The 26,968-nt window shown below is 45.3% G+C and overlaps 1 protein-coding gene across 2 annotated transcripts in view; it reads right to left on the bottom strand.

The window, feature by feature from the left end:
• Positions 1-26,968, bottom strand: part of NUFIP1 (nuclear FMR1 interacting protein 1) — a 546,199-nt gene that overhangs the window by 23,011 nt on the left and 496,220 nt on the right. For both annotated transcript variants that reach the window (XM_069640255.1, XM_069640256.1), the window contains one exon: positions 12,552-12,781. In XM_069640255.1, the coding sequence (XP_069496356.1) occupies positions 12,552-12,781 (230 nt within the window). The remainder of the gene's footprint in view (positions 1-12,551; positions 12,782-26,968) is intronic.

Here is a 26,968-nt window from a genome sequence, read left to right as displayed (position 1 = left end):
TTAGTGAAACACAGTTTAGAAAATTACAAAAAGTTGACACTATTGCAAAAGTTAATCTGTCAAATAAATGGGAATCTGGTCTTGATCATGTGGATTTAAAACAACTGATCACTAGCAGGTGCATGATGAACATCACAATCGGAACAAAAACAAATCAATTGCTCGATAGTAAGAGATGTGATATCTGATTCTTATATAGTAATGACATAATGCACAGATTAGCAATTATTTTTGATTTTATAAACAAACATTGGTCCAAAATCGGAGGAAACCATATAGATTTCAATCTGTGTGAGAAAGCATTCTTGTGTGATCAATTGCTGCCTTATGCTGTAGTTCAAATAAAAAGGTATTCCTTGAAATACGAGACAATATACTTTGCTGCAAAGTTCAGAAAAGGATCTACCAAGCAGCTTTCATCAATTTAAATAAAATCTACAGCAAAAAAGACTTTCCCTACATCAGACTTCATCAGATTTGAAAGATGACACTATTTGAATATTGGTTGACAATAATGATCCCCCCAAAGTGTTATGTTCACTCATAGAAAGGGCACTGGAGCCCAAAACACTTTCAGTGGACCCAACAAAGTCCACAACTGGTCAAATACCTAAAGACCATTCTAAAAATACTGAGGATATTGCACTAGCGACACTCTACACTCATTAAGGGAGGATTATCATGTGTGCTCTTTATACACTCGGGGTGGAGGACACAATCTGTGAAATTTTGAAAAGTTAAATAGTTTTCAGCGTTACCAATAACATCAATACTAAGGAAAAACACATTCAGGTAGACACATAAATAGAGCTCTTTGCACCCAATTTAAAGTTATTTCAGAAATTGCATTGCCAGGTTTCCGTCAGATGTTCGTAGAGTAGAGGAGTCTAGCTGATGCCTGTGAGGAAGATGAACAGACAACAATTGATACAAGTGTTTCCTATCTTCCAGACCATTTTCTCTGCCCAGTGATATGGCTGGGCACACCCCTTTCTAGATTAGACAATACTCAAAGGACCCTGATATGGCATCTGTATTTGTAACAGTGCAGGATGCCTCTCGTGTCCATGGCTTCACTCGCGTATCATTAAAAATATGTGATCTCATTTGTCCAATCTATAAGAACAATGAATACCACAGTGCTAGGTATATTAAAATCCAAAAGATAATGGAGACTGCAGACCTAAAGGAAGTGAACATGAGGGTACACATATAAATGACAGATCAATGGTTCTAAAATGTACAGCATTTACCTTTGGGGCCAGCAGATGTGTTGACTCGTATGCAGTTTGTGTACAGAGTGGTCATGAATCCAATATATTCCTACATAAAGCCATGCCTGATCTGATTGAAACAGGGAACTTGGCCAACATAGATGACCAATAATTAAAAAGTAAAAGTCTTGAAGAACACTTGGGGCCAGATTACAGAAACGTTGCACCGGTACAAGTGCAAAGGTGCACGGTATTAGCACTAGGGCAATGTTTGCCCTAGTGTAAAAAACATTGGGGCCATATTGGAAAACCTTTGCACCATGACAAGTGCAGTTTTGCATGGTCTAAGAACTAGGTCAAACATTGCCGTAGTGCAAAAACATGCACTTGAGGCTAATTTTTGCCCTAGTGCTTACACCATGCACAATTGCACTTGTCATGGGCTTTCTAATAAGGCTCCAATGTTTTTTGCCCCAAGGCAAACTTTGCCATATTACTAACACCATGCAATGTTTCTGTAATATAGCCCCCTGGTGGAGATATGCCAAGTGCTTAGAATTAAGGAAAAAAAATGTTCACTCCAGAAAGCACAATGGAGCAGAACCGAAATAGACTTTCTAGGCCCTGAAATCACAGCCCAAGGTGTTAATTCACAAGATAATGTTGAGGCTTTACTTAAGTGGAAGAACCCCACAACTATACAGGAGTTAAAGTCTCTTAGGATTGACCAATTACAGTCGTAAAATATTCATAGAGTATTACAGAGAAATAACTCAGCCCCTAGTCCCATCTGAAGTCAGTCGTGAAGGAGTGCGGGGGATCTCAGTGTGTAGAAATTGAAAATAAGTCTTTCCCAAGCTGCCTGCGTGCCAAATCACATTAAAAACAAGGAGTTGCTCCAAGAAACAGGATCTTTTGACACCTATTACTGAGGTCTTGTATCACAAACATGAACAGGTTAATCATATCACTTCATATGCAAGTAAGAAATACAATTTAACATATGTGAAAAATCAATCCTGGTAACGATATGGGCACTGAAAATGTACTGTCGATGCATGGGGATCATATTCTAGTGGAGACGTTTCACAAGCCTCTAATAGTCGCAGTGACTGGATAAAGACGGAGAATGCCTCTAATTCAAAGATTACTTCCAAGAGTATTTCAATGCAAGACAATGCGACAAAAATCACAGGGTTACACATAGCCTGTCCTCTGTCTGCTTAAAAGTAAAGCTGACACGGCACTGATACGCACCCCAACCAGACACAAGCATCCTGAATATCATTTAGAACAAGGCAACACATACGTGTACAAGGGGCAGGGGGACCTTCCAGAAGGAAGAACCCCAGAGGATTCTTCCCAAAGACCCTACCAGACTATGCCGGTAAGATAGCTCAGAGGGTTGAGCGCTCGCTGCTGCGATCCAAGTGTGATCTGCAGGTCGCAGGTTCGAATCCCGGGAAGGCCAACTCAGCCTTTCATCCTTTCGATAAATGAGTACCAATTTCGGTTGGGTGATATTGTATTTAAATATGTGCTCAGAAAAGCACTTTCAATTAAGGCGCTATATAAATAACACATCATAACACATCATTATCATTACCACCGAGTCCCTCTAAATCACACCTAGAATATTAGGTAGACCCCCCTCCCCACAACACCCTTGAGAAAGCAACTAGTTATGAAAACCGGGGCCCAAATTCACAGGGTATTCGGCACTACATCCCCCAAGGTGCATCATGTTTAGAGCACCAAAATCTAGAGCAGATTCCAGAAAGTCTACCAGCGATTCAAAGGGAGAAATGCTATGGGAATACACTGGCGCATTAAGAGATAACCCTTAGAAAACAGGAGTGGATCCTTGAAGGGGAAAACCTAACTCATTCCAACCCCCCTCCCCCTCAAGACCACCCGTGATGCAGTGCTTGTAAAGAACAGCCCCTTCCCTCCCCCTGCAGCATTTCAGGAAAAGAAAGGTTTCCTACCGAAAGGAAAACCACAAGGCGAGCTTCTGTGCATGGGGACAGCCAGGAGGCAAGGCAGGGGCAGAGTAGCAGACAGCACCAGCTGCTGGTCTGAAAACCAAATGAAAGAAATGCAAAATGGTGTCAAGCCTTTTAAAGACTTCCTTCCCCTGGCTTCACATAGGAAGCCAATTAATCCAATCGAGGAGTTCTTCGATATAAACACATGCTTGGTGACATCGCAGGCCATTCTTTGGGAGTCTTTCAAGGTCTACATCAGAGGGATAGCGCTATCGAAGGAGAACGGTGTCCTTAGGTCGATCCGCAGGGACCTCGCCGAGAGTGAATCTAAATTATCGATCCTTGAGGCTAAATGTTGACTTCACTCCGGGAGCCCTGGCGGACATCGGGGTTGAGTTGGATACGTTCCAATCCCTCGCCGAGCGCGAACAAAAATTTCTGGATAATCCCGGCATGGCGAGAAAATACGGGGAGGGTGAACGTCCGGGCCGATTTCTGGCAAGACTTATTCGTCACGAGATGGGGTCCCCGCATATACTTGGGATTGAGAGATCGGACGGCTCTATGGCTGTCACCTCACAGGACATCAATACAGAATTCTTCACGTTCTATGAAACCCTATATTCCAACTCTGATGAGGTGCCGGCGGCGGAGATTGACTCCTTTCTCGATACCCCTTCCTTTGTCGACTCTCACTCCGGAAGCTGCGGGTCTCCTTGATTCCCCGCTTACGCTTGAGGAGCTCTCTGAAGCGATTGATTCCTTATCCTCAGGGAGGGCCCCTGGCTCGGATAGTATCCCAGCTGAATTTTATAAACGCTATAAATCACTATTGCTCCCTCATCTGATGGGTCTCTGGGAGGAATCGGTTGAAGCCGGTGTATTTCCCCCTTCACTTCGCGAAGCCACAATTACGGTATTACTTAAATCTGGCAAACCCTCCTCACAATGCGGATCGTACCGCCCGCTCTCACTTATAAATTGCGATGTCAAAATATATGCTAAGGCACTAGCACTCCGGTTGGCTCCCTTCTTGCCTTCCATCATCCATCCGGATCAAGGGGGCTTTATCCCTGGTCGCTCTACCTCTCTGAACCTTAGGCGCCTCTTTAATATAATTAATAGAATTAACCCCGAGACACATGCGGTGGCGGCCACACTTGACATGCAAAAAGCTTTTGATTCAGTTTCGTGGAGGTATTTGTGGCGGGTCCTCGAGAGCTGTAAATTTGGTCCCTCTTTTCTCTCCTGGGTTAAATTGCTCTACTCTGATCCTGTGGCTAGGGTCTGCACCGGCGACCGTTGCTCCCCCCTCTCTAGAATCGCCAGGGGGACGAGACAGGGATGCCCCTTCTCTCCCTTGATCTTTGCCATAGCAATAGAGCCCTTCGCTGATATGCTCCGCCAATTTCATGCTCATAGAGGACTCCGTACGGCAGGCCAGGCAGACGTAGTCTCCCTATACGCCGATGATGCCCTGCTGTTTATACGCTCTCCCTCCATCAACTTACCCCCAATGCTGGAAGACGTCATACATTTTGGCCGAATCTCGGGCCTTAAGGTGAACTGCTCGAAATCTATACTCTTCCCTCTTACAGAATGCACTCCCCCCCCCTCCGGACACTCAGGGGTTCACATGGGCCCAGTCTACTTTCACCTACCTGGGGATTGAGATAACGCGCCATTGAGCGCTGACTTTCAATGAGAACTACCAAAAGTATCTCACACATTTGTCCTCTAGGGTTCTAGTCTGGGGCAAACTCCTGATATCCCTCGCAGGCAGGATAGGTCTACTGAAAATGGTAGTGTTGCCCCAGTTACTCTACAAGTTTACCAACATCCCCCTGTGGCCAGGGGTGGGTTTCTTCCGGGAACTGACCCGCATGGCCAATTCCTTCCTCTGGCATTCGGGTGCAGTCCGCCTCAAACTGGATACCTTGTCTACCCCCATGGTTTATGGGGGCTTCGGTGCCCCGGATTTCCTTAAATACTGGCTGGTATCCCAAATCCAATATACATCCCACTGGTTCAACACGACGGACCCCCCCCCCCCACATGTTAGACTCGAGAAACTTGCGGTCAGCGACCGTGACATTCGCTCACTGGTGATACAACCCTCCCCTCTGGCACTGGACTCACAGAACCCGGTCGCCTGCACATCCCCGGCATTGTCAAAAACATGGAAATTGTCCGGCACTGCTCACACCTTTCATGGTAACCTCCCTCTCTGGAACTTCCTACCAGGGGTCCCTCGGGTGCCACCGGCCATGGTCCGACGCTGGGCCGAGGCGGGATACGAGTTGCTGCGCGATGTGTTTGATCAAGGTGTATTTGTAGAATGGCCCGACCTCCCACTGCCCTTAAGGAGAGGCCAGTGTATATGGCTCCAATACTCATCCCTTCGCAGGACCCTCAAGCGTAACTATCCGACCTTCCCGGCCATGCCGCCGGACGACCCCCTCATCGAGGAACTCACCTCCCCCTCACCCACTAGAGGTAAAATATCTAGACTATACACTATGCTGCAGTCCAGATCCATTCCGGAATTCACTAAATTGAGGCAGGCGTGGGAGGTGGACCTTGGTGTCGAAATGTCCGATGAGCGCTGGGCGCATCTGTGTGAACGCACACACTGGGTGTCCTTCAACTCCCGCTTCAAACTGATTCAGTTTAAGGTCCTACATAGATTCCACTACTCCCCGATCAGATTACACCGCATGTTCAGTGATCACCCCTCTAGTTGCCCTAGGTGCGGCATAGATGCTGCCGATTACATCCACATGATTTGGTCCTGCTCCCATCTCTCACAGTTTTGGGAGGCAGTCTGCTCGACGGTGTCGGCTATGCTCGACCATCTCATCAGCCCCTCCCCGGTGGTATGTCTCTTCCATGACCTCCCGGGCCTCCCCCGAGACTCCAAAAAACTAGCTAGTCTCTGCATGCTCCTCGCTGTACAATCCATCCTATTGTGCTGGCTTCGCCCCTCGCCTCCCACGCACGCCCAATGGCTAAGTGCGGTCACGTGGGCCTCAGACTCCGAGGAGGCCTGGTCTCATCTACAACCCACCCACTCCAGGCCCAGGAACATCTGGCTCAAATTCCGTTCTTATATGTCAGACCTGAATACGACACCGGCCACATCTCCTCCAACTACCTCCCCCCACCGACCCGAGCTCTCGCCCACATCATAGTTTTCTGACATACTGCTCATGTTATAAAAGTCCCCAATGGCTGAGTTTCTTTGCAATGTAATCCTTGTTTGCCTATACTGTGTATTTTTGTATTCATATTGTACTTGCCTGGCGCTGTCCGCCGGTTTTTTGCTGCCACGCTAAATGAATAAAAAGAAGTTTTAAAAAAAAAAATGAATGTTTCAGATTATGCTAGAAATGGATTTGTAGCACACATTTAATAATTGGGAAAACCATGGGTATGCTGTGTGCCAATAAACAGTTACAGCGCAGAAACCCTATTCAAACCACAGATTTGAGGAAGTCAAACAATAAGATGATCTATTGGAAAAAGATTAAAGGTCAAGATAACTAGAGGGTACATACAAAAAGGGAGACAATTTAGCAGATATATTAGCCATACTGAAGCTCCCCAAGGGGTTGCCATTGGATGGCACATTTCCTGGAAGAAATAAAAGTAACAAAAGAGACCATCACAAATTTGTGTCGAAAGTGAACCTTCCATTCTTCAATGGGGTAGAGATGCTTCAGAAATCAATTTAATTAGTGCTCAAAAGTCGTTCTGAGTATTAGGAAATGTTATTAATAGATCCACGATCCAGAAAACGTTTCTGTATTTGAAGATTAGCAAGGGAAGGAATATTTCAGTGTTAATACAATTTCAAAAAATGTTTCAAAATCAAGATGGACTGTTGGTTAAGGAACCCCCAATCTGGTTAAGACCGTCGATCAGAGGGGATTTCAAAAGATGGATAGAATGCAAGATTGCTTATTGGCCACACACGTGTCAACCTAAACCTATATTTAAAACAGGTGTCGGGTATGTGCTCATTTCCAATAGAGTTCACTCATTCACCGGGATCCTCTCCCGAAAAGAGGCAGGTGCATGGTAACAAGTATATGGTAACGGTTACTTGCCAATTTACAAAGTAGATCAAATGTCTCACAGCCCAAAATTGTAAGGCAGAGAAAGCTGCCATTTTATAATTCAATAAAATCTCTTCTTGTTTCGGCCTTCCCCAAAGGACCAACCTCAACAAAGGCAGTCACTTCCCCAGTTAAGCGTTGACTTAGATGGTGGGATATATTACAAGTAAAAAGGAAATGATATATTGGCCACTGTCTGGCATCTAGCAGGGGCGAGGGGAAGAGCTATAAAACAAGACAACAATGGGGGTGCGAGTTTATAATGTCCCGAAGTCTACCCCTACTTCAGCCACCCTATTGTCCCATTTTGTACTCCTGACTGGCAGACAAATGGTATTTCCTCAGCACCTGTTCTACCGAACACAGGAGAAGACATCAACGATTGCCTCTACTAATCAAGAACATGTTGAAAACCTTTGAAAACACCTGCAACATGAGTTTGCCTATGCCCAACGAAACCTGTCGAAATCAGTGGTCAGTATTAAGAGATGCTATGACCTCGAAAGGGAATATTAAGTAGTTGACAGAGTCAACCTCTATAAGTTAAAGGAACCAATCAAACATGTGGAAATAAGCATTTGAAATTATGGACAAGGTATTGCTGGTTGCCTACAAAAACATACAGAAAGATATCAGACTGAATAACACTGGGTAATTATTAAGCAATGGATGATCGGTCCTCCCTGATCAACCCTCAGACTAGTAGAGGAATCATCTGAACCTGTAGTCGAAGTGGACTTTGAATAAGACTTGAATGTGACCAGAAGGAACAGTGAACTGGAATCTGCGTTCAATGGCCAAGAAAAAATGTTAAAGCGAAAGGATAAATGTTTGGACTGCATTATTAAAATTGGGAGTATTTCAATAAATCAAATGTGCAGTAGTAAACAAGTCTATTCTCTGTAGCCATGTCCTATACTGGATCAACTTTTTACCCCTCTTACAGTACCAAAAAGAAAATCAGTTCAATTTCAGCATGGTGATCAGATCCTGGATGGGGAGATTACATTTGGAGGACCCCATCCCAAAGGAAAATCCAAGAGCTGTCACAGCTGACGTACCAAACTAAATGAAAAAGCTACAATTTCAGAATGTGATAGGGAATATTAGGACAAGAACACAATTACAAAATTATGTACAAAATTATTTTATTAGGACTTGAACAAATCCCAAAACCAAAAGAGACTAAGAAAATCAGAGCCCTTCGTCCCAATAAATTCCCAGCGGGAAAGTACAAAGAGTGCAGAGGATTGTAAGTGTTATTAAAATTACACTTTTAACGTGCTTCTGCTTTTTTATGGTCAATTGAAAGAATGTAAAACTGTGCATCTTGAACTTCAGTGTTCTCTAGGGAAAATGAGAGAATGCAGAGTGATTTACAAAGATGAATATTCATTACAAATAACAGCCTAAGTATCTGGTGATATACCACATATTGACAGATTACTATAAGTAAAACAATGTAAATTGCAAAGTATGTTACATGGGACTGAATATCTCACTCATGTTGCATTTTCAGCTGCGAACCCCAACTTATCTGAAACTGTGTGCTCATGCAAAATAACTTGAATTAAACTCTATGTAAAGCAAGAATCCCCAGACCACATTTGTATACCTCTTAGATCAATGCAGATAGATATGCAAAGCACCTGTGTGTGCTTAAAACAGTCAGTCCTGTTTCCAAACATCAAAAACATTTAATACAAGCTTTATATTGGAAATTCAGGTTAGAACATGGTTTTGTTGTTTTAGATGATCTAAGATTGTTATGGCATTTGATGGATGCTGGTCGACATTTAAGTGCAACTTCAAATAGCCTACACCGCCCTCGATACTTGTATCTGCAAAGCATTATGTTTTACAGGGAATGTGCATCTATTTCATAAAACCTCCTTAATGGAAACTGGCCTGTTAAAAGGACTTTTTATTAAACAGAATACCTCCCTTAAAACAGCAGATGTGTTTCTGCTGGTAAAGCCACACCCAGTCACAACTTAGAAACGTACAGCGCAAATTAGACTTACAAAGGTTGCAGAACAGTTGGCATTTGAAAGTGCATTATCAGTTATAATTTCGGAACCATTCAACTTACTGAAAGACATAGCACAGATCTGGTTACGGCAGAAAAACATGGATCAAATGCGTATGAAAAATGATATTAAAAATACATGGCTTATGCATAATTAACTTAGTTTAACATCTTCATGTATAAAGTGGCGGAAACTTATCTCTGTATTCAGAAAAATGGAAAGAGTCTGAATGTTATTTCCACCAATATTACGTCTCTATGTAACAGTTATTTGAAACATGAATATTCAAGTTCAATATTGGTTTCTCACTTGCATCCCCTTATGGCACAGAGTTCAATTGATCAACTGAAGCAAGGGGGCTGTCTTGTGCTTGGTATGAAAAAGAGAAAAGACCCAATAACAAAAATCGCTGAATCAGAAACAGAGTCAAATGATGCTATTGTAAAAGGGAACCTTTGCTACACAAAAGTGGGACGAACTGGATTTTCTGACTGCCTGCAATATACACGCAAATTGGATGAAGGGAAGGAGGACTTGACCCCAAAAACGATTTCCCAGCTGGGCCAGAAAGGGACCAAAGCAGAGGACACATTCTGACTTCATCCCAAGAGGCTGTGGTGAACGATCACAACCATGGACCTCCGGCTGTTCGTTTCCAATGGTTAGACGAAACAAACAGATGGAGGTCCATGGATGTGATAGTGCAGCGCCACATATTGAGAATAAGATACACTCGGATGACCATTCAAAGGACCTAACCATTGTTTGCCAACAAAGCTAATAAACACTGCACGTCCTAATGATGGTGGATTAAAAAAATAAAATAAAAAATAAAAAGTCAAAGAAAATGGCCACCGGAGAAGGGAAAACAGAGTCAGTTTTCCCTTTCCATGGCAGCCATCGGAGCGGATACGCTGGGTACAGAAGTGTTCCTGCGCGTGCGCTCCCGAAAAAGCATAAATAAGAAGGTAAGTGGAGTTGGGAGGGCGAGAAAAAAGAAAAAAGAAAAAAACACGTACCCGAATCCCTGGCAGGGGAGAACGGCAGCCTCCAGCCGTGTGGAGGCTCGGAGCAGAGATGGCCCAGCTTCGAGCATCCTCATTTGCTGAAGGGCTGCAACGCCGCCTGCCGGGAACAATGGCAAGGAATCCTGGCCGAGGGATTCCCGGTGGGCTAAAGCCCTGGCCGGGTACTAATGGAATATATTCTCTAAAATCATTTGATGTAGTTTTATGAAATATTGGAAATCCCACTGTCCTGACAAAGGTGACATAACGGCACTAAAGTCACTGAAACCAGTCCACCTAACTTTGGATATCCTTTATTTTGGCTACGGATAATGGGTTTTAGATATATTAAAAACTAAAAATAGAAACAGTTTGGTTCTGGCACTGAATGACTGTCGTTAAATATAATCTTAAATTAAACACTCGAGGGAGAGTGCAATAAAGAGTGAAAATCCCCACTCGAATGTACCTTGATTCTCATGGAAAACCTTTGAAGAATGTAGCCACATTTCTGTATTCATTGCTTGAAGACCGTTTTTAAAGTTCATGCTATCTTCACTCCCGTACGATAGGCTGGGAGGAGAGGGCAACTCCTCCTTATGAGGAGTTCAGACAACATTTTTTTTATTTTGGAAGCGTTTACTATCCCATGTTTTGGAAGGACCAAGTCTTCCTTACAATAGCTCTCCCTCTATCCCTTTTAGATAGGCGGCCCACCATTGTGTACTAGGGTCAGTGTTCCTTTCCTATTTTAAGTGAATCTGCGTTCTTCCAGAGGGACAGTACAGTAAGTGTAGAGTAGACCACGCGTAGGTAATCTGTTCACCTAGTCTGTTATGTATATGACCTTTGTGGTAGATATGTCCACGAATTGAGGATTAAACTGAGTGGATCCTTGGCTGTGTTTATTATAAGACTGTCCATTAACATTATCACATGGCCTGCCGGATTGGTTATTAGTGCTATTCGCACCCCCCGGTTTGCAATCTGGAGACCCAGGGTGCTAAGCACAAAGTATTTTGTTTCAATGAACGGGACGACATGATGGCCGCCATGGATCAATCAGGCGGGGCTCCATACGGATCCCAATTTTCCCATTTCCATGATGGCCAGCAGGGACAGGGAGCGGCAGCAGCGGCGAGTGCTGCCACCGCCGAGGTAACCAGGAAAGTGGGGCTGGCGGGGTTGGGGAAGCAGCCTTGAGGTTGTTTGGAATGCAGGCTTGATCAGTAGATTCAGCCCGCAATCCAAGCAACCAGTTTGGTTGCGTCCCCCGCACAGGGTGCTAATGTTTATTAGCATTGCTTTGTCTGAAAAATGGGCCATAATTTCTTACTGCCAACTGTTGTATTGCACAATTTAGTCTTCGGTGACGAGTTCAGACCATTGTGATCAAATAAAAAGGACAATTCAAGCAGTACACATTCTTCAGAGAGAAAAATATCTCCAAGTTTAAAACAAGCTAAATTTGGAAGTGAATAAATGACAATGCGTATACCATTAGTTCTGAAAGTTTAAACCAATCACGCCTCCACTTTTCAGAAAGGTACACGACTGCATAATTTTTGAGAAAAAAAAAGTCACATTTGGGGACTAGGTCTATAGAAATCCCACCCACGCTACCCAAACAGGCACGTTTCAGAAGCCTTTTTGGGAACAATGAAGTGACAGAAACTGTCTGTTGTGATGTGAAAGTTAGCCCCATACAATGGTGCGCAATTGTTCTAGCAGCAAGTTTCATAGGGACTCATTTTATATAAACAACGCTATACAGGAACATGGAAAGCAAGGGAAATTAGATATGCAATGTATTTTGCGTGCAGAATGTTTTTAGTGGGATTCAGTGACATAATGAACCTGAAGCATGCAACATGTAAATACACCTTTTTAAAAAGGAAAAGAAAGCAGTTAATCCCAGTGATAGTCATGTAGATATCAGACATCCCTGAAGAAAGATGCTTACATTCATTATTCCGCTCAACAAAGCCTACCAGAAAGACATAAGATTCACACTGGAATTTCTTCACTTCTAGTTCACGTTCAAGTCGAAATGAGCTCTAAGTGTTTATAAAGGAGTTTGTGCAATTGACAGTTATAGTAAAACAAAATCCCACTAATGAAAACAATTTTTTTTTTAAAGGGGACGATTTTTCGTTCATAGAGGAATAAAAATGTAATGGAAGCAGACACTTGCCATTTCTAGCAGGGTACGGCGACGAATCGGTGGTTCAAGGAGTCGCTGCTTGCGTTTGTTTTTTGAATTATGCTTGGACTTCCGGCCTCTGCGCCTAACCCGGTCTTCACATCTCACATTAGAAGCATTCCCTCTGCTTTCCACAACAGTTTTATGGTCCAAGGAGTTAGCAACATCTTGAATAATTCTGGGATTTTCCACTATAGGTTTTGATATCTTGGCAGGAAGTTCTGATTAGAGAAACAAAGCACACACAAACATGGTTTAGCTAGAACACGGTGGTCAAAAATGTTTGGTTAAATGCATAAGGGCCGTTTTATCCACTATTTGACCCATCAAACATACCTCTGCATTTGCTGGAAATAAAACTACTGTACAACTCGGGTGCATGAAAATCCATAAGAGGCGAAAAACATCACATGGGGTACTTTGAAGAAAAATCGAGTGTTTGTCAGCAATTGGATGAATGCCCCATATGGCACCCAAAAGGGCAATGTTATTTTATTTGTACGTTGCATAATGACTTGACATATCCATAAACACACGAATTGATGAATTGATGGATCCCATCATTAGCCAAGCACGATTTCAACAAAGGAATATAAACACGTGCAGTTGCTACTGGAACCATTGCAGCACTCTGGTGGCGATTGGTGCAGCATACAAGCTTTGTAAAATAACCCAACAATAACAAAGTTCCAGTTTAACAGTTAAGGCAAGAGGCTCATGGAGCGTCACATTTTTCCAGCTGGGCAAATACAGACCACTTTACCTAGGCAGTGATTCCATTCTACTTACATGCAATGTTATAACAACGAGCACTACAATACGGTACACTTGTATTACTGAACAGCATACACCTTAAAGGTTTATAGTGACTTTTTCAAATGGCATTTTTTCGAATGCCATTATGTCGAAAAAATGTCGGCGAAAAAAAATATTTCGAATGTCTTTTTTTAAACCGGGTGGGGGGTTTCCCCCCAAACCCTGTTTTTTTTAAACACTTTTTTTTAACTTTCAAGACCCCCCCCAAAAAAATTAAAAATATTAAATAAAAAAAGAATACATTCAAAATATATTTTTTCAGCAAAATGTTTTCACCATAATTGCATTTCGAAGAAATGTATTCGAAAAAATGACCGGATACCCACCTTAAACTTACGCGGGAGAGCGCCTCATGAAATTGATCATGCTAGGAACTGAACTACTGATAGGCTCAAGCAACCGCATTTTTGCTCCCCGTTTTTTGGGGTTCAGCTGCTGCTTGTGCATGTTGACACTGGGATGATAAAATCATCATAATAACCAGTCCAACACTGGATTCTCTTTGGGAGCATTTGGCACTGTAAGCTCTGAAAATGTCAAACATCAGTCTCCTCAAGGACGCATATCTTTCATTACCTTGGTCCATATTCATGAAATTATCCCCAACCTCCAACTCCCAAATTAAAAGATTACTGATCCAGGAATTACATTTATAAATAACAATACTTGATGGTTGTCTGTAATTAAGGTCAGAACGGGTCTATGAACCCCCTGTCACTATTACTATGGTTCATAAGAGAATTAGTTCTATTACTGAAGCGGACGGATAATGTGTCAATTAAGGGTATTGCACTGCATCCCACTCAATGCAGATCTGTGGAAAACACTTTTTTTAACTTTCAAGACCCCCCCAAAAAAATTTAAAATATTAAATTAAAAAAGAATACATTCAAAATATATTTTTTTCAGCAAAATGTTTTCACCATAATTGCATTTCGAAGAAATGTATTCGAAAAAATGACCGGATACCCACCTTAAACGTATGCGGGAGAGCGCCTCATGAAATTGATCATGCTAGGAACTGAACTACTGATAGGCTCAAGCAACCGCATTTTTGCTCCCCGTTTTTTGGGGTTCAGCTGCTGCTTGTGCATGTTGACACTGGGACGATAAAATCATCATAATAACCGGTCCAACACTGGATTCTCTTTGGGAGCATTTGGGAGCATTTGGCACTCTAAGCTCTGAAAATGTCAAACATCAGCCTCCTCAAGGTCGCATATCTTTCATTACCTTGGTCCATATTCATGAAATTATGCCCAACCTCCAACTCCCAAATTAAAAGATTACTGATCCAGGAATTACATTTATAAATAACAATACTTGATGGTTGGCTGTGACTAATTAAGGTCAGAACGGGTCTATGAACCCCCTGTCACTATTACTATGGTTCATAAGAGAATTAGTTCTATTACTGAAGCGGACGGATAAGGTGTCAATTAAGGGTATTGCACTGCATCCCACTCAATGCAGATCTGTGGAAAATACATAATGTTACTAAGGGAAAAACAGATAGCCAAAGACTATAATTTTCTCCATGTAACCACAACATCCACTCCCACAAGTATTGAGTTTAAGGCTGTATAGGTCTCAAGATTTCTGGGCGTGAAAAACAAACAAAAGAGGGGCCGTGCTGGGTGGTTTACAGTAGAGACCAGTGCTCAGTAAAGGCAATGACATGCAGAGTACTTGTTTTAAATGTTACTACGTTTTGATGAGGGTGTCGGGTTCTTACTGACAAATGGTAGTAGATCCTAGAGTTTTTCATTGAAACATCTGGCTTGAGAAATAACGTGCTCCATGTTATTTGTATGACCCACCATAATACCAGATTTACAGAACCCTCGGCTTTCCAAAGACAATTGACAGAATGGATATGAAATGCTGTTGATCATCAATTGTCGAAACGATGACCGGCAAGTCTATGTTACAGTGAGAAAATTATCACCCACCAGCTTAACAAGTTAAAGAACTTGACCTAAACACACACATCGTTCTGTAGTATCTACTATGTTTCATAAATGAGTTAATGCGCCCTGCTCTGTGGGAAGCCACCTGCAGACCAAACCGCATGGTTACTGTAATTTATGTTATTTAAAAGTTTTAAGAATATCTCTACCCAAAACCACTTTGCTTACACTTTTTTTTAATTGAATTACTTAAATTAAATAACGAAAAGACAGGTTCACCCAGCAAATGATAGCAACACCACACATTCAATTAACCACCCTTGAAACGGCAATACTTTGCTGACTTCCCACCAATTACCCTAGCCAATGCACTGAGTGGGTCTTCCCGCCCCTCAATTTACCTATTAGCTCAATTAATTTACCCAAGTTATCCCTTCCAATTCTTCTATTTAGCTTGTTCATTGTCTAGCGTTATGTCTTTTTCGGCAATGAGGTGGATTGACGAGCAGAATGACCATCCACATAACCTTCATTTGTCTTCCTCTCCTTAAAGGAATGGTTCGGTCACAAATATTATTGGGCAAAAAGATGGGCAATAATAAAACAAATACCTCAAATATATATATTTTTTAAGTCCCTATGCAAAGTTTCGAGCAAATGAAGCTCAAACTTTAAAATTGCAAGCACTAGGGGGCATCCATTTTGTGAAATGGATGCCGCCTGTGCTTGCGTTTGCGGCACTAATGAAGCAAAAGCCAGCCAGCTGTAGTAAATAAAAGCTACCACTGGGTGGCTTTTGCTTCATTGGTGCCGGACTCAGAGGACGGGGACCAGAGACTACAGGCAGGAAAGCTGCAGCTGCATCTCGGTAAGTGCTATTTTTTTTTTTTAAATAAGCACTAGCTGCTGAGCCCGGAAAACTTAGAAATAAAACCGCAGCTTTTAAAACATTGTATTTATGTTTGCGGTAGCTTCAGCTTGGAGCCCACTGGGCTCCAAGCTGAAGCAACCACAAACATAAATACAACGTTGTGTTTCAAAAACGCTGCAGTTTTTCTTTCCAAGTTTCTCGCGCTCCTCCAGCCGAAGGAGCCTGAGAAACATGGAAAGAAAAACCGCAGCTTTTTTGAAACAACTGCGTTGTGTTTCTGCCTGCCGCGGCTATCATTTGGGTCTCCGGTGTTCCCCCGGGGGAGCACCAGAGACCCAAAGTGAAAGCCAAGACAGGCAGAAACGCAAAGCGGTTGTGTTTCCATGCCGCGGTGTTTCTGCCTACAGCAGCTTTCACTTTGGAGCTCTTGAGCTCCCCGTGGGGAGCCCGAGAGCTCCAAAGTGTAAGCTGCTGTAGGCAGAAACGCGGGTGTTCAGAAATGCCGCAGTGTTTCTGCCTACAGCAGCTTCCACTTTGGAGCTCTCGAGCTCACCGTGGGGAGCCCGAGAGTCCCAAAGTGAAAGCTGCTGTAGGCAGAAAGACAACGTGGTTGTGTTTCCGTTCCGCGGTGTTTCGAAATACGTTTTTGTAGTTGTAAATGCTGCAGTATTTACAAATCCAAAAACGTTATTCTGAATACTGCAGCTTTCGCTGAGAGTCTCCTGGACTCCCTCAGGGTTGGGGGACCCCAGGAGACTCCCAGCGAAAGCTGCCACTGTCAGAATAGCAACGTTGTTGTATTTGTGATTTTCCAACCACGGCAATCACAAATACAACGTCATATTTTTAATTGGTGCGCCTTGGCTTTTTGCCTTCATTTTACGTTTTCTGTGCTTGCCTGGGCTTGGGGAGCACAGAAAACGTAAAATGAAAGTGAAGGCAGCCTCCTCAGCTCTGCTTAAGATGCAGTAAGCAAAAGCTCCCAGTAGGGGGCTTTTGCTGCTTGTTTAGTGCCGCAAAGGCAGAGCCGAGGAGGCTGCCTGAAATCACAAAATGGATGCCCCCTAGTGCTTGCAATTTTAAAGTTTGAGCTTCATTTGCTCGAAACTTTGCATAGGGACTTAAAAAAAAATATATATTTTAGGTATTTGTTTTATTATTGGCCATCTTTTTGGCCACTAATATTTCTGACCGAACCATTCCTTTAATGCATCATCTCAATAACTCATGCTCAATCTTTGCCTAACTTTCCATATTCACTAACAATTCTTAGTGGGCACTTGCCTGGCCACCCACCCCATAGTGACTTCCGGTTTACGGTCGTATTTTTTAGTTCCCGACAGTAGACCTTATACCACTAACATGTTTGAACAAACACGTTCCCTTTAAAATCACTATAGCTCTGGAACACTGTCAGATTTACAATTGCAGAGGCCCAGACAGGAGGTGTGGGCTTACAGGATCACTGGACCCTTCTATCACTAACAATTTGGGATAAGGATGCATAGGTACAGTAGAACAAACATGTATTACTGGTTGCTGCAGGCCTTGTAATGTTATTTTGTGGTCTTTCGTGGACTTGTTATTTCATTATCACCAATTACATCTTTATTTTATTTGCTTTTTTTGAACATTTTTCGAATAAAACTTTTGTGCATACCCAAAGCATAACCAAAAGCTTTAACATGAAAACAAAGAATGTTCACTCCCAGATCTCCCTCCCCAGTGTTCGAACGGGGCACCAACGGCAGCCCCGTTGGTGGCTAGTCGGGATAATAGATTTGTGAATGGTAACAGTCTTCACATCTGTTATTTGTAGGCCTCGTTGAATGGAACCCACTCCATTTCTCTGTTCGATGTAGTATTGTGCAGCTGGGACGTTATACTTTCCATCTCGTAAAGGTCCTTAGCTTTTATAGCCCACGTTTGTTTAGTTGGGAGAGATTCAGATTTCCAGCCTATAGTTATACAGGCCCTTGCCGGCAGGAGCAAGAGGTGCATCATATGTGGCACTCTATGCTTGGGATTTAGGGCATGCCCACCACATGTGCCAGTAATCTGCCTCTACATCACAACCTCTCCAGCACATGGGGCTCGTTTGGGTGAACATTTTGGAAAGTCTTTTGGGGTCAAATTGCCATTTATGCAACAACTTCAGTCCTTGCAGCTTAGATTGGGAGGAGATAGATGTTTTGCACGCTGCAGTGCAGATTCGTGACCACAAGGCATCTGTCATCATTGTGCCCATTTCCTTTTCCTACCTTTTTCTAAGACCTTCTGCTTTATTTCCTCTCACCTCAAGCAGGGCCATATATAACCATTAGAGGAGACCCCTCGTAAGAGTCGATTCACTTAGGATTCTTTCCATGGTGGTAAGGCCTCTCCCCAGCTTTTCCCTCCATTTCCCAGACAACAAGGTCCCCTTGAGCTGTAGGAATTTGAACACTTCCAATGGTCCAATTTGCAAGCCGGTTTCCAGTTCTTGTATAGTTCTACACCAGGTCGGTTTTATCATCTGGCCTGCTCTCTCCAACCCACTTCATACCAGCTCTGGAATCGTATTGCATCTCTGATACCATCACAAATTGGAGGCGACCATATACAGCTCATAGGGGACGGCCAAGTTGTGAGCCCACGCATTTCCCCTTTGTTCCACCACAACCTTAGGAGGGAGCCCATTGCAAAGTGATTGATGACACTTTTAGGGAAGGATTTCCTTGGGGCTCATAACCATTCCCGCAGCGAGGGTCTCATTCGATGGTTCTCGATGGCTACCCATTGCTTTTGCTTGTTGCCTCGCAGATGGGTTACCAGGGCCCTGAGCTGAGTGGCTCGGTAGTACGTATACATATCCGACAGACCCACCCCTCCCTTCTCCTTTGGTTGGGTGCGCATTTTATACGCTATCCTCTGTTTTTTCCCCTGGCATAGAAATCTACAGATCATCCCTTTTATTTCAGTGAAATGGTGGACTGGGACAGAAATTGGGAGCATTTGATATAGGTATAGCAATTGCGGAGCACCACCATTTTAAGGGCATTCGCTCGACCCAACCATGATAGTTAACTTGGCCCATCTCTCCAGGCCGTTGGTTATTTCCTTTAAGAGGGAGCGGGGGGGGATAGATTTGCCTCCAAGTTTATCTGTAGTTCTCGTTATGTTGACTCCCAAATACCTAAAACCCTGGTGGTTAGTGGGTATTCCCCCTACAACTGATGCAGTTTGACCCTCACTCTCAGGGGCCTCGTAGAGGAAGAGCGTGGATTTGTCGGCGTTCACTTCAAGTCCCACCCATTTCACAAATTCCTTTATTACTTGGAGGATTTTCGGAATATCCTCTTGGGGTTTTGCCAAATACAGTAAGATATCGTCCACAAACGTGGCCAGTTTGTATTCCGCTGCACCTACGCGCATCCCTCTGATCTCTTTATTTCTCCTAATGTTGTTCCCCAGCGGCTCCATGGACAGGGCGTACAAGAGTGGCGAAACGGAGCACCACTGTCTAGTCCCTCTGGTCATGCTAATCTCAGAGATTTTGTGGTTTACCACCACCCTCCCTTTTGGGGATCTATACAGAGCCTGAATACCTCTTACGAATGTTTCACCAAATCCCATGTTCCTCAGCACAGCCCATAGAAAATTCCATTCTACTCTATCAAACGCCTTCTCTGAATCCATGCTGAGGAGTGCATGGTTTCCCTCGCTTCCTGCGGTATGCTCCATGATATCCAGGGTCTTCCGCATAGCGTCCGCTCCCTGTCTGTCTTTTATGAAGCCTACCTGGTCTGGGTGGACCAGGCGTGGCATAATGTCCTCCATGCGTGAGGCAAGCACTCTCGTATATATATTTTTATATATATTTTAGCATCTGTGTTCAGGTGAGATATGGGCCTGTATGATTTGCAGCTTGTGGGGTCCCTCCCTGCCTTAGGGATTACTGCTATGTGTGCTACTGAGAATGACAGTGGTGCCAGGCCCTTCTCCCTTATGTGATTGAACAGATTTGCTAGGTGTGGGGAAAGGATGTCTCTGAACTGTATAGAATCTCGTGCTATAACCATCCTCTCCTGGTGCTGCCCCCCCCCAGTGGAAGTCTTTATGGCTGCCTGCACCTCCTCTGAGGTAATGTCTGACTCCAAACGGGCGTGTTCTGCGCCCGTTAGATGGGTTAGGCCAGCCGCTACTATGTATTCCTCCATCTCACTCTCTAACCGGACCCCCTCAGTGGTATAGAGGGTCTCATAATATTTAGCAAATTGGCCAGCTATTTCTTTTGCTGACCTTGTTAGCCCTCTCCCTTCTATTTGAAGCCCTTCCACCCATCTTTCGCCCTTTGTGGTTGGAGTCTAGTGGCTAGCATCTTGTCGGCCATGTACCCTTTTCCACAAAATGTTTGTTTTAAGAACTTTAACTTTCTTATTACCTCTCCATTCCCCAGAGTTTTCAGCTCTTTCAGTTTTTCTTTGAGGGTTGCTAGGTGTTCTCTGCGGTATGACCCCCGGGCATACAATTTCCTCTCCAATTCTGTAATTTCCTACCTCAATTTATCCTCCATTAGTTTATGTTCCCTCTTTCGTCTAGCTCCTTCCCTTATAAGGTGACCTCTCCACACTGCCTTACCCGCTTCCAACACAGTGTTCATGCCAACTTCTCCATTATTATTAATTTGGAAATACTCCTCCATTGCTACCCTCAATTCCTGGGCATATAGCTTATTCAGCCATAAAGAGTCGTTACATTTCAAATTGGTGTTTCTGTGACCGATCCCCCAATCACTATGGTGGCTATAACCAAATCGAGATCTGTCCACGTTATTGGACGGATTATAGTGTCCTGCACCCTGGATCTATGTTCTTTATGGATCAAAAGGTAGTCGATCTGTGTGAAGGCATCATGAACCTCTGACTTAAACATGTACCCTCTTCTCCCCGGGTTGCATGCTCTCCAGAGATCCACTAAATCCTCCCCCTGCAGGGTAGCTGCGAACCTACTGACCTCTGCCCGTGGGGCTCTTTTAGTCTGGATCTTCGTCTGCTGCCTATCCATTTGAGGAACTGCCCAAGTGTTAAAATCGCCTTCTACCGCCACAGGGTTCTCATCGTTCCTTCCCAGGTATACCAGGGCCGCTACACCGAAGGGGGCTTGTCCTCGATTGGGTGCGTAAACCCCCCCTAGAGTGATTTGTGCGTTTCTCATTCTCCCCGAACTACTATCCGTCTACCTTCTGCCGACCGTTCCACTATTGGGTTTTCCACCCTGACCCGTTTATTCAGAAGGATCCCCACTCCCCTTTTTTATTTTGTTTCCTGATGCCCAGAACGTTTGTCCCAGCCCTCTACCCCTCAATGGACTCTCTCCCCAACTTTGAATCTAGTGTCCTGCGCAAAGAGCACATCCAATTCCGCTCTTACAAATCCCCTTGTTAGTAGGGACCTTTTAGTTGGTGAGTTGAGCCCTTTGACATTCAAAGTACCCACCCTTAAAATAGGCCTTCCCACATTTTGGTCCGTCAGTTCCGCCACTCTTATGTTGGATCCCATTGTCGCCTTCTGTTCTTTTCACCCCTGTTCCGTAATTGCAAATGCCTCCTTGTCTTCCGAGTTGCCCCCCTGTTTTCCACATAACAATAAACTTGGTTAACCGTGTAAACTGAACCGCAGCCCTAGATGATTGCTCTGGTCCCATGGTTTGAGACGCCCTCCCGTAATTGAGGGGCACCAGGATTTATACGCTGCCCTCCCATGGGGTAACAATCGGTTATCCTGCCTTGCTTTCCCATTTTCCTCTCAAAGTTCTCTTTCTATGTTCGTGTGCCTTCTTTGAAGTTCTTATATCCGTGTCCCCTTCAACCTCCATTTTCATACCTTTTTCATGGTGGCTTTGCCGGCGACACAGGTTTGGGTATGAAGTATTTCCTCCCCACTTTGGCCCTCCTTTGTTTGAGCTGGGTTCCTCTTAGCTCTTCCGACTGAGAGTGTGAGACTTCTTGTGGGACCACAGGTCCTCGAGTGCTCATCTGACCCATTAAGCCTTTGAGGACTTTGTTTGCTTCTTCAGGTGTGGTGATCCTGTAATTCACCCCTTGAAATTCGAATGTTCGGTCAAATGGGTAGCCCCACCTGTATCAGATTGTATGTTCTGTGAGCCACAGGGTGAGTGGCCTACATGCCCTTTCTTCTAGCCAACGTCAGACTCGAGAGGTCCTGAAATATTTTAATTTTACAGCCTTGGAATTCAATGTCCTCTTTCTGTTTTGCTTTGGTTAGGATTTCAGTTTTTTCCTTGTAACGTGAGCTCTTTCAATTGTCACCACCTTTCCTCCTCCTTCCTCGAACAGTTGATTAACTATGTCCTGGATCTTTCTTTCCACCTGCTGCAGAGTCTCACCGTCCTTCTCTGCCAGACCTAGGATCCGCAGGTTCGACCTTCGCTCCCTGTTCTCCATACCGTCCATCTTGAGCGTGATTTCTTCCTCTCGCAGTTCGATGTCCGTCATTCTAGCGTTGAGTTTCATTTCTATTAGGTCCACATTGGCCTGATTGTTCTCCAGATTTTCCACTTTTACTTCTATTCGCGCCACTTTCCCCCTTATTTCGGATATAGATGTCTGTATCTGACTTCAGCGCCTTGATCTGTGCCATGATCCCCGCTATGTCCTCCTTCGTGACTGCCATGCTCATTGCAGCCGTGCCCCCCCAGTGGGGTCTCTTGGGCCACTAGGCGTGCTCTCCTGTACTGTTGCAGTCTATGAAGGCCACCCTCATGGCGGGCACTCAGCATGCACTTGTCCTCTCCCAGGGCAGCTGGCTCCCCGACAGATGGGATGCCTCCTTGCTGCTTTTGCCCTTGAATCCGGCCTGCTACTTTCCCCTGGTTGGTGTTTTCACAAGGATTGTGAGACCTGTATGCTTCGCCACGAGTATTGTCTGTGATTATGATAGAGCTTTTGCACTTATAGCAGTTATACCATTTGCTTAAGGGGCGTCAAACGGGGGCTTATATCCTCCTCAATGCTCCCAGCTTGTACAGCGCTCTTCGCTTTTGGCCACGTGCTGACTTGCTAATTGCTATTATGTCCCTCAGAGCCTGCACCCCGAGATGTGAAGTCTAATAATCTTTCTCTTGCTTTTATTGTCGAGGTCGCATCTCCTTTTGCTGCTAATGGCTTGTAGCTGGCAGCAGTGATTTCTGTGAAGTTTCTATTCAGTCTGCAGGCCTCTGCTGGACCTTTCCGTTATGCCCCCTCTCTATGTTACCCAAATAAATTCCTTTGCGTCTTGTCCGTGGACTCCCTCTTTTGTTTGGGCCTTCAACTTAGCTCCCAGCCCCCATTTCCTTCTTGAAGGGCAGCCACCCGCTATCTTGTTTGCTTACCCCTGCGCTATGCTTCGTCCGCCGGTCTTTTCTGGAGCGCCGTCATCTGCGTCTTCCCCCGGGCTTCACCCTTTCTTTGGATCCCAGAGTCTTCGATCCTGTCGGCAGGACAGCGCCCCCTGCTTCTCCCCACGCTTCACCGACCTGTGGGTCTGTCCCTCCTCGCTCCTGCTCCCTTTTGAGCTCCTCCTCCACCATGTGGTTCCCTCTTGGTAATGACCCCTGCCACAGGACCGCGACGCGAGTGGATGGGCGGTGTTCGCACTTCATCAGGGGTTCCTGACTTTTCTCTGTCCCACAATGCTGCGTCGCAGCCTCCCTCGAGGGTTCTCATTCGGGGGCGTGGACCGCTCCTCACTGTCTGCCCTAGATTGCCTCCCTGTGAAGCCCCGCTGAAGGGGTCCCACCAAGCCTTCCCGGCTCTGTATCTGTATCATTGGTAGCCCCACTCTCTCGTTCCTCTGTCGTACTGGGGCCGCGCTCTAGTTACTTCATCCTAGATACCTCGCTTATGTCACACTGTCGGCCCGCCTTGGGACTTCGGGAGCGCTTCTCTTGTCTGCACTCTCCACCTCCCTTGCTGTTCAGCAGCCGATGCTTCATCGCTTTTCACACGGTTGACGGGGTGTCACTCCACGCGTCTCGGAATAGTTTCCCGTTATTTGGATTCCCCTTCCTGCGATGCTTCAGGCGGCTGCTGTTGTTTGTTCCCCACTTCAGGGTCCGTTGCGCTCACACGCTATTTCCTGCAGCCCGTGGAGGGAAGGGTCAACTTCGGGTTCCCCGTTTTGCACCGCCTTGTTTCCTATTAGCAAGGGCTTTCCTTCTTCCCACACGATTCCGAAGTGTGTTAACCTTATTTCAAGTTAATTTGAAGGTCAGGAAAAGCTCTTAATCATCTCTATGGTCCCCACGGAGTGTGGAGCCGAGCTTCAGGCAGTCATTGCCTTCTGCGTCCCCTGATGGTCTCCACCAATTACATTTATTAAGAGGAATTGCATCCATCAACGTACAATCAAATCACAATAGTAATCAAATAACAAAAGCATAAAATTACCAGATGCATAAAATGAGGCATTATAATATATGGCCGTTTTGCAAAAATGAATTCCTATACAGAATGGACATACTGAACTCAAGTTCTTTTTTTGCTAGATAAATGTAGCCACCGCAGAACATTCCCAGGGGATTTGTTAACAATAGTACAAAACGCTGGTCTACTCTTCCCTACAGGTAATATTAATCCATCCCATCCTTTCGAAAAAGAGCAGGCAAACTATTATAAAATAAAGCAGTTATTCAGTGTCCCTGTGGCTCAAAGAGCAGGCTATCTCAAATTGATCTGCTCCTGCCCATCACCCGTGACAATTTTTACTGTAAGTGCAGCTAATATAAAACGGGTGGTATGCTTTGGGTTGGTTTCCCCCCTTCCGACCAGACTGTAGACATAATGGCTGTGATGCTGGAAATGCATCGGAGGGACAGGGCCTCCGTATCCTTGTCCTTCACTGCTTTTTATCGTGTGTTCTGTCATGTTTTCCATGCAGGAGTTCATGTGGGACTCCTGGCGGTGCAGCTCTCTCTCTTTTGGTTTGGTGAATGGACCCGTGGGATACCCTTATGGCACCCATGGATGGGGGTACAAACCTGTACCCCTAGTGTATGTTTTTGGGCACCTGTGGGTGGCCCACAGAGCAGGGTATGGGCTGGTGGCAGCTCCATGCTGAAATCGACAGGTGCGCGGAGTATCCTCCATTTTGGGATACCCCGGCACTGCCATTGGGATCAGTTGATTCCTGATGGAAAACAAGATGGCCCCTGTGGCCTCTTGCTTTCTATTACCCATTGCCTTGTTTTCCCAAAGTCCTGGGAAGCCCTGACTCTGTCCCTTCCCCCTGACTGGCTGTTGGATGGAAGTGCCATTTGCTGTTGTTGTGAAGGCCCGGCCAGACTAGCTGGAGCCTTCCCGGTGATGTATGTTGTGGGTACCTCCTGTGGGTGGGACCCGGGTGAATAGAGTGTGACGAATATGCATTCTGTGTTGTGGGTGTCTAGTATCTGGTGGTTGACACAATGACTGAGACAACCCTGCCCGAAACCGGTATGAATGCAGCTTGGAGTGTGAATGGCTCGGTACTTGTCCCAATACACATAACCTGTTGTGAGTGTCTGGAGAGAAGTGAATGGCCTTAATACCTCGTGTGCCCGATTGGCTGCCTGCCTGCATGAATGCCCGTAGTCGTGATTGGATGCTTGAGTGTGACCCAGCAGAATGAATGGGAGATCAACAGTATATCTGGGGACCTCTCACTGCTAGGAATCGTGTTCAGAAGCTGAAGTCCACTACGACGAGTAACTGGAGTAGCTGACGCTTGACCTTGAAACCACCGCTGGACGAGAAGGAGTGCTGTGGCTCTCCCTCGCAATCTGAAGGCTGCTGTGTTTCCAAGGACTGACCCAGAGAGGACCTGGTAAGGCACCCTCTTCCCGAGCTACGAGGGACCATCGTGCACAGCTGATCTTTGCCAACGCTCCCTGGTAGACAGACCTTCGACAGGCTGCCGACCCGATATACGGGGACTGCTGCGGAACTCCAAGGAGAAGCACTCGGACTGTTGTCTGCCACTGTCGCCGACCGCCGCCGCCGACCGGAGCCGCCGTGCTCCCGTTTGCCTAAGAACTTCAATTGATCATCGGACGCTCTCACCTGCATCGTCATCCGCTTGTCTCCCGATGCAGAAGGCCCGACCGTCAACGCGCTGAGGAGCATCCACCGGTGGGTTTCCCGCCACCTAAGGACCACAGAGACGCCGACGACTAGACGCCCTTGCTGGGCCACAGTTCTTCATCATCTCTTTGCGGTCCAGAACTATCGTCATCGAGGTGCCCCGCACCCCTCTTCCTTGCAGGACGCCAACGCTCTGTCGTCGACTAGCACCGCTAGGAACGAAGCTGCCACTTCCCTGTCATAGTTCCACCTGTTCACCGTCGGACGTTCGACGACCCATGACTCCTGCCTTAAAGGGAGGGCGCTTAAGAAGGGCCGTCGATTCCCTGACACCGAACGCCAAGTACCCCGACACCTCTCGACGATCCGTGGCTCCCGCCTGAAAGGGAGACACTCAAGAAGGATTGGTCGACGTATCGTCGGAGAACTCTACTCCACCAGGTACATTTGGGGGGGGGGGGGGGTAAAACCTTAATAGGAAGAAGTGAGACTATTGATGAACCTATGGACTGGGCTTGTGCGATATATCTTATTTTACAGGTTGCCCAGGTGGGGGGGGGGAAATCTCCACACAGAACTGTGTCTAGGTAATGGGGCCAGCATTCTGCCTAGTGTTTCAACCATTTTACGTTCCTGCCCATCTCTATTGATGGTTTCCTCGTTATTAATCTGTGTGACATTTTAACCGTACAGTTGATGCACTTTAATG

The sequence above is a fragment of the Ambystoma mexicanum genome, chromosome 7q (assembly GCF_040938575.1).
Source record: "Ambystoma mexicanum isolate Mex_15411 chromosome 7q, UKY_AmexF1_1, whole genome shotgun sequence".
Lineage (NCBI taxonomy): Eukaryota > Metazoa > Chordata > Amphibia > Caudata > Ambystomatidae > Ambystoma > Ambystoma mexicanum.
The sequence above is the reverse complement of the archived record's forward strand: the minus strand, read 5'-3'. Positions and strand labels throughout refer to the sequence as shown.